The 12095-nt window shown below is 41.1% G+C and overlaps 1 protein-coding gene across 10 annotated transcripts in view; it reads left to right on the top strand.

The window, feature by feature from the left end:
• The window catches only part of RBMS1 (RNA binding motif single stranded interacting protein 1), a 217372-nt gene that overhangs the window by 181512 nt on the left and 23765 nt on the right, over positions 1 to 12095 (top strand). For all 10 annotated transcript variants that reach the window (XM_047772723.1, XM_047772727.1, XM_047772720.1 and 7 more), the window contains exons 5-6: positions 7795 to 7952; positions 9908 to 9987. In XM_047772723.1, the coding sequence (XP_047628679.1) occupies positions 7795 to 7952; positions 9908 to 9987 (238 nt within the window). The remainder of the gene's footprint in view (positions 1 to 7794; positions 7953 to 9907; positions 9988 to 12095) is intronic.

Below are 12095 nucleotides of genomic sequence, written 5' to 3'. Positions count from 1 at the left end.
AGGCCGGTGGCTACAGCTCCGATTCAACCCCTAGCCTGGGAACCTCCATATGCCGCGGGAGCGGCCCAAGAAATAGCAACAACAACAACAACAACAAAAAGAAAAAAGAAAAAAAGAAATTAAAAAAAAAAAAAAAGAAGTGATGTTTTAGAAGTTCCCGTTGTGGTGCAGCAGAGACAAATCCAACTAGTATCCATAAGGATGTGGATTTGATCCCTGGCCTTGCTCAGTGGGTCGGGGATCCAGTGTTGCCAAGAGCTGTGGTGTAGTTTGAAGATGTGGCTCAGATCCCAAGTTGCTGTGGCTGTGGTTTAGGGTAGCAACCGCAGCTCCAATTCAACCCCTAGCCTGGGAACTTCCATATGCCATATGTGCGACCCTAAAAAGCAAAAAAAAAAAAAGTGATGTTTTAAAAGTTTACATGCTACTATAACCCTTTGTTATGCATATAGATGTGTAACAAATGCCTTTAGTGACATTTTAGGAAATCGCGGGTTGATTAGTAGTAATACACTATACTTTTGTTCTTATTTGAAATAAAAGCAGACTCCTGGTTAACATTTTGATGCTGCGTGTCTGACTTTCAAGAACATATTCCCGATAAGTGTGTGATGCCTGTAATGGAAATGTCCCATCCTGTCTGCTTAGAGAATTTTGAGTGCCATAGAACAGGCAAGCTTCTCCCTTCCCACAGCTCTGGTCTGTACTACATAGTAAGCCTGTTGTGGCATGGGAGCATGGTTAGTTTCTTTCCTGTTTCCCTAGCTTGTATTTTTCCCACTTTTCCTTCAGCTGGCTAGCTGTGGTTTCTGACCCCTCCAGGGTTGGAGCAGTGGTAAAGGGTGGGAAAAATTTCTTGACCTGACAGCTGTGTGATCTGCTGTTGATTTTTCCAGTCAGACAGAGGCTGACGCCTTTCCTCGTAGAATGCTTTGCTCGTTCCCTTTTGGTTTCTTAAACTAGAGAGGATGCGTTCTCAGGCTTTTAGCCTCGGCTCCTGAGAATCAATCACAGGCTCTGCCTTCAGCGCTTTTCTCCTGGGACCTTCTAGTCCTGCAAGACAGGCTTCCTGGAAGGATCTAATGGAACCCTGTGTGCACAGCCCAAATCTGATCTGTTTGCCGCTGTTTGGGAGGGACTAGTTACATCCCAACTGCACCTAGACACTCTGCCTTTTAGATACCTCAGGCCCGGGAGTTGCCATCATGGCTCAGTGGAAATGAATCTCACTAGTATCCATGAGGACGCAGGTTTGAAGCCTGGCCTCACTCAGTGGGTTAAGGATCCAGCATTGCTGTGAGCTGTGGTGTGGGTCGCAGATGCGGCTCGGATCTGGTGTTGCTGTGACTGTGGTGTAGGCCAGTGGCTACAGCTCCGATTTGACCCCTAGCCTGAGAACCTGCATGTTGCTGCAGGTGCAGCCCTAAAAAAGACAAAAAAAAAAAAAAAAAGGATTCCTCAGGCCTGAGTTAGACTTCGATCCATTATATCCACCAACCTCTGCAAGGCACAGACCAGGCCACCTGAGTGGTCTCTTGAAGCCCACCTTGCTTGACTGGTAGTGAAGGGGGAAGCAGCCCACGGGGGGGACTCAGAACACATCAGCTGAGTACCCACACCATGTCTCAGCCGGCTCCTCTTCAGACTCTGTTGAGGGGGTCTGGTTTCTCACTCTGGAATGTGGGTGTACCTCACACCCATTTTTGGTGACTTCTGCTGAAACAAAGTTAGAAAGAGGCCTATTTTAACAACCTGCTCCAGGTAATGCGGTGGCCTTATTTAGAGCAGCCCCACGAGCCCTTACCTAGGCATCTTTTCAAAGCCAGTGATAATGAGGAGCATAGCGTATCAATTATATGTTGCTTGAAGAAGTCTTTAAATGCATTTAGTCATGACTGGGTAGAGGTGGGACTGTATGCCGTGTCAACAGTGCACTTTGAATGCCACCTTTCCTGTGGACTGATAATGAGCTCTGTTCAAAGACCTCCTTAGGTGGCTTGGAACCGTAAATTGGCTAGGAAAAACCATCCCTTCCTATATCATCTGTTGGGAAGGAACAATGCACTGGGGTTCAGAGACGCTGGCGGCATGCCAGCAATCTGCATGTGATGAATTTCTTCAAGTCTCTGTAGAACAACTGAGCTTCCTGGACCTGATTTCTTTTTTATTATGTCATTAAAGTTACAAGAGGTATTTTACATGCTAGAGGGTCCATTGTTCTTTGCTGTGGAACCATGGATTTGAGTATCTGGAGCTGACTTAACCACTTTATGCTGTCTGGATAAAGGAGCACCTGACATGTACCTTTTGCAGAGACGAATTTTAAAAGTTGAGGTCTGGCTCCCATGTTTGGGTGATAAGGGACCCATCACTGTCCACTTTTCTCTAGTGAATTAATCCAGATACTGTGAAGTTTTGAAAATTCACATTGCCGCATATTAAAGGCTTGCTTTCTTACATAATCAGAAAAAGTTAACGGGCATTCTTCGAGGGGCATCTGGAGGGTGAGGGAGAATGTAATGTTGTTTAACACTTTGGCTGTCTGGGTTGAAAAAAGACTCCACAAATTTGCAAAATTGAATTGTAAAATAATTGGCGTGGAGAACATTAGACAGCAGTGATTGTTTCTTATTCATGTTTTAATTTCAGTGCCTTGCTTAGTACCTAGCATACGGTAGATATTGAATGTTTGTTTTGTTGATGAATGAAGAAGCCAAATAAGCAGGAGAAAAACTTAGCAACTTGGGCATATATAGAGAGTCAAGAATGGGATGTTTAAAACATATTTATTGAGCTTTGTACACTGATCAACTATATCAAAAGGTTTTCCAATAAGCTAAAGGTTATTCCCCTTTATGTTAAACTTGGCTTTGGTTTCAAATGTATGCACTTTTCAAAATAAAACTCAGAATCTATGAAAAGAAGGAAGAAACCTCAGATAATGAGCTAAAAAAGATGTAACACTCAAGTCAGCCTTGGTGATACCTGTTAATAGAGTGACTTCTGTAGACCTTTCAGCTGTGCCTCTTAAGACCTGCTGGGGGTCATGTGTTATTTGCCTAGTGGTAATGCTTGCAATTTTTTTCTGTAAATAGGCAGTCAAAGGAGCAGGAATGTAATTGCCCTTCCACGCAGAGGTCTACCCTGCTTTAAGCAGTGTGCATTCACATGCCCATGAGCAGCGATCTGCTGGTTGGTGAACCTATTCAGTACAAGAGAAAACAGATGTCTGGTCTTCCTGCCAAGTCCCTTTCTTGCATTTTAGGAACCATTCCACACGCACAGGGAGGTTTTTGTTAATTTCTTTCAGATGATGACTGAGTGCTTTACACCACGTGGGACCTGTGAGCCCCACTTTTCTACTCAAGTGAACATTAGTAGCCATTTATCCCTCTCATGGCCAACGTGGGATCTAGTTTCCTACTTGTTAGAGAAGCCATTGAACCCTTTCCACGCCTAGGGATATAAAGAGACCCATTGGCCCCATTTTTATGTTTGACCACCCATAATTTACAGAATAATTGTTTTTTCAGACATAGCATTGTATGTAATAAAACAGAGTTATGGTTATCACTGATTTTAAAGAGGTAAAGTTACCCTTATTCAAAAACCTCTCCCACTTACTACAAACATGTATGTTCCGTTTACTATGAATGTATGGTGATTAGAATGTAAGGACGCTTTGGTGATTAGATTTTTGTGGCCATTGCTGCTGGCTGGGAGTTGCTTCTCATTTTTATTTTTGATTTTTTTCTTAATTTGCAAATTTGTATGCAGCCTTCACAGGATAAGTTGACCATGTGAAAATTAAGATAGATAGCATTAGTCCTAGAGGTCATTCCAAATGAAGAGAGCCAAGGGACTGAGTTTTTGCTATTGCAAACAAATTCATTAAAATCATAGGAAATATCTACCTGTATTTAGTCTGCTCTATCTCACTATTTATCATAGAGTGGGTTAGGAGCTCAGTTTCTTTCCAGATTCTCTGATTTAGCACTTTTTATTATTTTTTTCTTCACTGGTAATCTTTCAAGTTGAATCAAGATTTTAAAGAATAATATCTATGTTGGTATTTCAATAATAGAAGCAACTTAAAGCACAGTTTTAGAAAATGCTTAGTACCTACATGAGCCCTTTTAAAAATACTTCACATGTGATAAATTTTATAAATGTTCTTTTAAAAATGTTTTTAATTGAAGTATAGTTGATTTACAATGTTGTGTCGATTTCTACTGTACAGTAAAGCAGTGAAGTGACCCAGTCATTTTATATGTATATATATATATATACACACACACACACACACACACACACACACACACACCTTGTTTTTCTCATATTATCTTCCATCATGTTCTATCACAAGAGATTGGATATAGTTCCCTGTGCTGCATTTGTATCTCATTGCTTATCCATTCTAAATGTAATAGTTTGCATCTACTAACCCCAAACTCCCAGTCGTCCATTCCCCCTTCTTCTCCCTCCCCCTTAGCATCAAGTCTGTTCTCCATGCCTGTGAGTCTGTTCTGTGAACATTCTTAAATATTCTCAAGTGTTAGTCATTTAGATTTTAATAATTAATTGTAACTGGAAGGCTCTCGGTATTTATGATAAGTGTTTCTTGCATAACATTTTTTATGCCAAATCTTGGTTCAAGGAGTGTTTTAATGCTCTTTAATTAGGGAGTTCCCAGCTTTATTCTGAGTCTGATTAAGCATGATTCAGAAGTCTTCCTTACAAGATAGGTTCGATCCCATCACTCCCTTGCCTCCTTGCCTCCAGAAGCTCCCCATTTTTCAGGGCGTGGCTTTCTAGCTTCAGTGCTTAGACTCAGTTCCCCCTCTGCTTCCTCTCCACTCCTCCACCAGGTACCTGAAATATAGGGTCAACATGGCTTATCTCCCTGGAGTATCGGTGGGACTTGAAAGTATTGAAGCAAACTCAAATAGGAGATTGCAACATTTACATGATTTTTTTTTTTTTTTAAGATAAAGCACAAGGTCTCGAAGAGTGCAGCCCTGGCAAGACTACTTTATCCTTGGCCCACACACTTTTAAGAACACATGGTCATTCCCTTTGCTATTAGCATTGCTTAAGTGGAAAAGTTGAAGCAGTGACAGTGATGACTGGCAAAATCAACCTCCTTGCATAGCTTTTCACAGACTGGTTTCACCTCATGCCTTATGCATATTTTTTCAAGTCTCAAACTCAAAGCCATGCCCTCTGAAAAGTGTTCCCTGACTGTCCTCCCACTGTGATTTGTACACATTTCTATTACAGCATTCATTACATGTGTTTTTATCTCCCGATGCAACTGTAAACTACCCAGAGACAGGACTGGAGTCATAATTGTTGTGTGTGGAGTCATAATTGTTGTGTGTGAGGGTCTGGGGTATACAAGATACATTGTAAATGTCATCTTGTACAGCACCCCTCAGTTCCCACCTTCAGAGAGCAAGGACACCATCTGTGTTGGCCAGCAAAGGACCAGACTTCCACAGGCACAAACGCAGTCTTGTGCGCTCCAGGAAACCTTCAGAGACTTGGGAGGTTAGAGCCCACGTGAGGTGGCTGATTGAGGAGTTGTGTGATTAGTTGGGCAAAGTTGGAGAAGTAGTGAGTGAAGTGGAAATAAGGAGTGAAGATTGTACCTTAGAGTCCACCTCAGAAGAACTTGAAAAATCTAGTACCTAAAACCATTTTGTTCTCCGCTTTATTTTGAAATGATTTATCTGTTATTGTCATGCATTTATATCACTTTACTATTTTTATACAGTAAAGATATGCTTTATATAATTGTCAATAGGAGGTTTTGCTCAGCATAAGGTAATCACTGCTACCACGCTGACTCTGATTTTAGCTAAGAACAAGGATAGTTGCCATTTTTGTTTAGTCTGTCAAGGGTTAACAAGGTTAAGTGTTCAGCTTGCTATTGAACATTTGAAATTTTTTCTTCTTTTTTCTTGAACCCATCCCCACTGACACACACCCCTGAAAGTCTCGGTTACCCAGGCTGGGAGCTTCTGCTCCATACCTTTGGGACCAGCCTGGTTACATGCTGCCTTCCTCTGTCAGAACGAGGAAGTCACAGGGACAGTACTTTTGGCCCAGAGTTTCTCAGTCTTTGATAACTCGAGTTCTTGGGACAACCAGGGTATTTGCCATTCCCTAGGAAACCAGATTGTTGTTTTAAATCTTAACCGCAGAAGTATAGCATGAAAGAGCAATGTTGACTTTTACTTGCGGATTATCTAAAAGGAAAAGTTTTATTTCAGGTTTAATTAATGCCAGAATACATTTGAAAGTAGAGACTTTGTACGAATTCAAACATGCATGTGTTTCACATATATTTTTAAAGTACTGAATGTGAATGTGCCTAAGGCTGAGTCATCAATTAATGACTTTACTAACAGTGCTTATTAAAGAAAAATCATAAACTTGCATGGTTCAGTAATGTAAAGGTACCATTTGGTTAGCAAGATCAAAGGAAAGTCTGTTTTAAAGTTAAGGCCATCCTTGGAGTTCCCATTGTGACTCAGCAGTAACGAACCCGACTAGTATCCATGAGGATGCGGGTTCTATCCCTGGCCTTGCTCAGTGGGTTAAGGATCTTGCATCGCCCTGAGCTGTGGTGTAGGTCACAGTATGGCTTGGATCCCAAATTCTTGTGGCTGTGGTATAGGCTGGCACCTGCAGCTCCAATTCAACCTGGGAACTTCCATATGCTGCAGGTGTGGCCCTAAAAAAGCAGATAAATTAATAAATGAAAGTTAGGGCCATCCTTGCCTCACAGTTGCCATGAATTTCTACTGGGTCAGAAAAAATATTCCAGTTGTCAGATAAGCTTATTTCCTGATGATTTAATGCCAGACTCTAAATATACATAGCAGTTATTGGTTCTCAGAAAATTCTCAGTTCAATTTGATTTCAGCTGATTTTACCTCAACAATGGATAGGTGGGTGGGAAATGACCTAATTGTTGCTTCTCTAATGTTCATATTGCATATCTGGAGATCTTGTTAAAATGCACCTTCATATTCTGTAGAGCTGGGATGGGGCCTAGGGTTACATGTCTAGTAAGCTTGCAGGTAATTTCATCACTGCTGGCCCTTGGATCGCTCTTTGAGTAGCGAAGATTTAGCAAAACTCCCTTCCCCCATCCATACTTGAGTTCAGCTTTCTCCACATTCTAAAATTTGCCCTGCCTGGAGTCTGTCATTTTGTACAGCTTTGTGTTTTCTTGGTTTTGTTGATTCTGAAGCTATTCCCAGTGGTGATCACAACTCAGAGGCAGTAAGGACTCCGCCGTATAGCAGAGGGAGTGAGTTTGGGCAGAGTCCCCCTGGACTTTAGATGGCTTGGTCCAGAACCCATCATATGTCTCTGGATTGAATTATTAGAGGTAATAGCCATCTGTGCAGTAGTGTGCCTGAAATGGGCTCCTAAAAATAGCAGTGGAGGAGAGGTTAGTTATTTTGCAGAACACTGCAAACAGCTGAAAGTTGTGCTTCCATGAAGGCACCATCTCCAGCTCAGTGGTGCCTGCCAGCAGTTCTGCTTCCAAACCTGCCAAGAATGGTTTGGTGGATCGCATCTGACCTGCACAGATTGCCCGAGCTTCAGACACTTCTTTCGAGTGTGTTCAATTTGGGCATTCTGTAGTTCCCATGATCTCACATGCTAGTACTTTTAAAGGACCTGAGCAAAGAGAGTGGCTAAGTGCAAGTGAGCGTGTTCACATAAGTATCTCACCTCCTGTTGGCAATTAACAGACAGTTCTCTGTTCCCTTTTAGCAACAGGAACAAGACCCTACCAACTTGTATATTTCTAATTTGCCACTCTCCATGGATGAGCAAGAGCTTGAAAACATGCTAAAACCATTTGGACAAGTTATTTCTACACGGATACTACGTGATTCCAGTGGAACAAGTCGTGGTGTTGGCTTTGCTAGGTAAGCACACTGCTTTGTCTTCATGTCAACAACAGTAGCTCTGCTAAATTTCTTGGAAAATAAAAATTGAGCAAGAGAAACTAAGCCAGGATTAGAGGAGCTAGTTGTACCTTGAACTTCACTCATACAGAAAAAAAAGTTTGGGTTTTCCCAAATCTTTTGGACGTTTATTAGGATTCTTCAACCTGAGGACACTAAATATTTGGTGACTTGCGACAAGAAAATCCCACATGATCAATAGCTCTGCAAGTATGTTTCCTTACATTTGATTAATTAGATCAGGATGCCTAAACTTCTGAAAAATAACAATCTCAGGCTTCTAAATAAATTTGCATTTTTGTCTCATTAGATGAAACTTAGGTTCATCATCAATAAAGTCAATGAATTAGATTTTTTAATGAAATATTTTAAACGCTCAGAAAAGTGTAACAGTAATGCAACATCCATCTAACCGCCAATTGTTACACAAATTGTAGTATTTTATAATTTTTGCTTCAGATTATTTTTTTAAGAAGTAAAATGTTATAAGTATCTGAAGTGCCCTCACTCTCCATCTTATTTGTATCCTTTCTCCCCAGAAAAGATACTTCAGTGTAGTGGTTAGTTTGCTTCCTAAGGGAAAAACTTTAAACAGAAGAAGCTTTGATCTTTGACATAGTTCTCATCTGAAAGCCCATGTGCAGAAACTGATTTCACATCATTTAGCAACCTATTAATAGTCTGTAGTAACTGAGAATGTCTACGTGTTTTAAAGTGTTGACTTTGATTTCAGAGGGAAAATGCTGACATTTTACTTTCCTATACATTATCCTATTTGACGACTGTCACACCTACCGTGAAAGCAAAGCAGTTGTTCGCTCTTGCGCATATAAGAACATTGAGTTAAAGGAAGGACTTTTCCATTGTCACTGGGCTGCCAAGCAGTGAAGCAGGGTCTAATACTTGGTCCTTCTGGCTTTTAGTCCTTTGCTCTTTCTGTTAGGCCAGATAATTTTATAATAAAACTAAAATATCCTATAGGTGGAGAGTCACCAAGTCCAGCAGTGCCACCTTCATGGGTTAAAAGGATTCAGGTGAAACAATGAAAGACTTGGTGCCATCTGAAAATTGTCCCTCTGTGGGTGTTCTTCTGAAAGGAGATCAAGGACTTTGATTTCTGTGTCCAAAGATAGAACCCAATTAAATTTTATTGCTTTTAAAAACTATTACCACCCATTAAAACCAAGGTGCAATTCTTCTGGGTAGTCCAGGAGTGTACTGCATTCTTCCATTAAAGAAAAATAAGTCAAAAGAATTTAATTCCCCTGAAATGTGTTCTCAAATGTTCTTAGCCACCTGCAGGTGTAGAGTAAGTTGTTAGGTGCCATCCTTCAATTACTCCTCTAAAGCCAGGATGGCCAAGAAGGTACATAGTTAACTTCATTAATTTTGTTTTAAACTTGAAGCTAATATGAAAAACACATAAGACACATCCTGTGATTAACACCAGTCCTTATCATGACTTTCAGGTCTGTCATTTTGTGAATATATAAAAGGAAAGACCATCTTTAAAATGACCAATATTCTAGCAGCATTAAACACTGTTATTTTAAACTGGTATTTTTGTTTTAAATTCGGCATCAAGACTAACAAAGCTATTGTGTATTGATTAACCATTTTTTCAACAAGTGGAAGAAAATTACACATTTTCATATACTTGATATTAAACACTCTTGATATAACTTATTTCTTTTATGATTCCAAATGTACTCTGTGGTTATCAGTTTTCATTTTACCATGGAAGTACTGAACCAACTCTTAGATTACTAGGATAAACTCACTTTTTCTTATCATTCACATTTTTGTTAGGTTTCATTTGTCTCCAATAAACCTATAAGAATGTATTCATGTGCACAGAACAAAATGAAAACTGAGATAGCTCTGATTATATGTGTTTTATTTTCATGTACAAATAGGATGGAATCAACAGAAAAGTGTGAAGCCGTTATTGGTCATTTTAATGGAAAATTCATTAAGACACCACCCGGAGTTTCTGGTATGTTGTTTCTGGTATAGTAGTCTCTTCTATAACGTATGTCTGATTTTAACACATGGTGACTCATATCAAGAACAAAAAAAAACCTTCATTTAGCTCTTTTAAATTTTTTTTCTTTGGATCTGCAAGTAAAACTTCAACGTCCACCTCTCCCAGATGTTGGGTGTTCAGTGTGAATGGAGGCAGACCCAGCAGCAAGGAGCTGTCTGACCTGCAAAGCATTCAGAAGCCTCTCCCCCTTGGATGCATAAGCCATCCTCTAACATATTTTATCACCATCCTCAATCCATGTTCTGTCACTCAGTCATCTGTTAAAGTACTTTCCACTGCAGCTCCTGCCTTTGTTCTGAAAGATTTCAATGTGTGTTACCCCTCCCTGCTTGCAAGGACCAGACTCAACTCCTGTGGCTCCCTGTTCACTCCACTGTAGCCACTTCCTCCCATTGCTCCACCCTGTGTTGACTTGACCAAGAATACTGCACCTCAGGAACTTTTCATTCCAACATCCCACTCACTCTAACTCCCACTAGACCTGTCTCAAATACAGTGGGCTTCAGCTTGACCAGACTCTCAGCATCCCTGGTCCTGACTCAGCTTCTGACCCTTACCTAAACAGCAGTTCTCAGTTTTCACCAGTCTGCTCAGCTTTTTCCTTAAACTGCTCCACCTCCTAGCCCTAAGCACATGACTTCACTTCAGTTTCCTTTAACCTGGCTATCCCCTCCTCACCTCTCAAGAGTACATTCAAAGCTTGCCTCCCTCTTTCAGCAGCCCCCTCTCCTCCAATCAGGTTACCCCGCAGAGCACCCTCAGGACGCCAACCTGTATGGCATCATTGAACATGTTTGCACATCTCCATACACTGAATTCACCTCCTTAAGAGGCAGAGACCGTTTCCTCATCATTTTTGTTTTCATGCTCAGCTCAGTACCTGAACTATATTAAATGCCAGTAACTGTTGGTTTTGCATAAATTTCACTACACTCTTCACCAAGAGAATACTACCTGTTTACAGGCTAGCATGCTAGTGGCAGACCACAAACCAGAAGTCATTTCCATCTGTGCATGTGTAACTAGTGTTCAGTGTTTATTCTTCTGTAGCTCCAAGGTTCCATCTTTAACTGGATAACTGGCAATTATGATTAGGGATTCACTCTAATTTTCTGTATCCAGGTGAGTCTCACTTCATAGAGAAACTACTTGCAAGGATGTGCATCCTTTAATACAGAATCCTGCCAGCATGTGATTTATCTAGCTGTGTGTGAGCTTGAGCTAGCTGCCTGGCAGCGTGAGTTTGAAACTTAAAATACAAGACCTGGAAGCACGCTCTTCCAAAGAACTCAGCCTTGTGAAAGAGCTTCATTTTTGGTTTTTGTTAAGTCAGTTTTGTTTTTTCATCAACACTTGAGTTGAAAGTTAGAAAGAAAAAAAGGGAAAGAAATGAGAGAGGAATGTTTCTACTCGCCAGCTAAGTAAAGACGAGGGAGAGTGGGAGCCTTCTGGAAACCTTGCCCTGTGGGGCCTTCCAAGGCCCCTGCACACAGCTGCCCCCATGTACTCCTCGATTCCCACATCCTTCTCTGTATAGCCAGGACCCCAGAATAGTTATTAGTCCCTTTGAAGGGCTGCTCATCCACCCACCTGTGACCTCATTACCATCTCAGCCCCTCCTTGCATGCAACCAGGAGATTTCGAGAAGGACACACACCACAGCATGCACTTGTTTTGATGTTGGATCAATCTAAGATAAAATCTACCAGTCCCCTGAATGAAATAGCTCTAAGGGTGTCACGAATTGAGGTCAAAGTTTCCTTTTTTCTCCAGAGGACTTCATGGTCATGTCATTTAACTGTTTCCTTGAAGTAGGTTCCAAGACTGTCGGTCACACCCATTCCAGGAAAAAAAAGACCTTGATTTCCAAACCACACGTAGATGATCATAGGATTCTCTGCACCTTTGCAACTAGTAAAGAATAGTTTCTTCCAAGTCATGCTCAGTGTCAAATGGGGCATAAGAAGCAAGGTTTCTTCTACCCAGAGAGCAGCCCTGTAGGGAAGAGAGCCATGCAATCAAGCCATTCTCTTTATGATGAACCAGGACCTAACTTT

Source organism: Phacochoerus africanus, chromosome 3, assembly GCF_016906955.1.
Source record: "Phacochoerus africanus isolate WHEZ1 chromosome 3, ROS_Pafr_v1, whole genome shotgun sequence".
NCBI lineage: Eukaryota > Metazoa > Chordata > Mammalia > Artiodactyla > Suidae > Phacochoerus > Phacochoerus africanus.
This window is presented reverse-complemented; position numbering and strand designations above follow the sequence as displayed.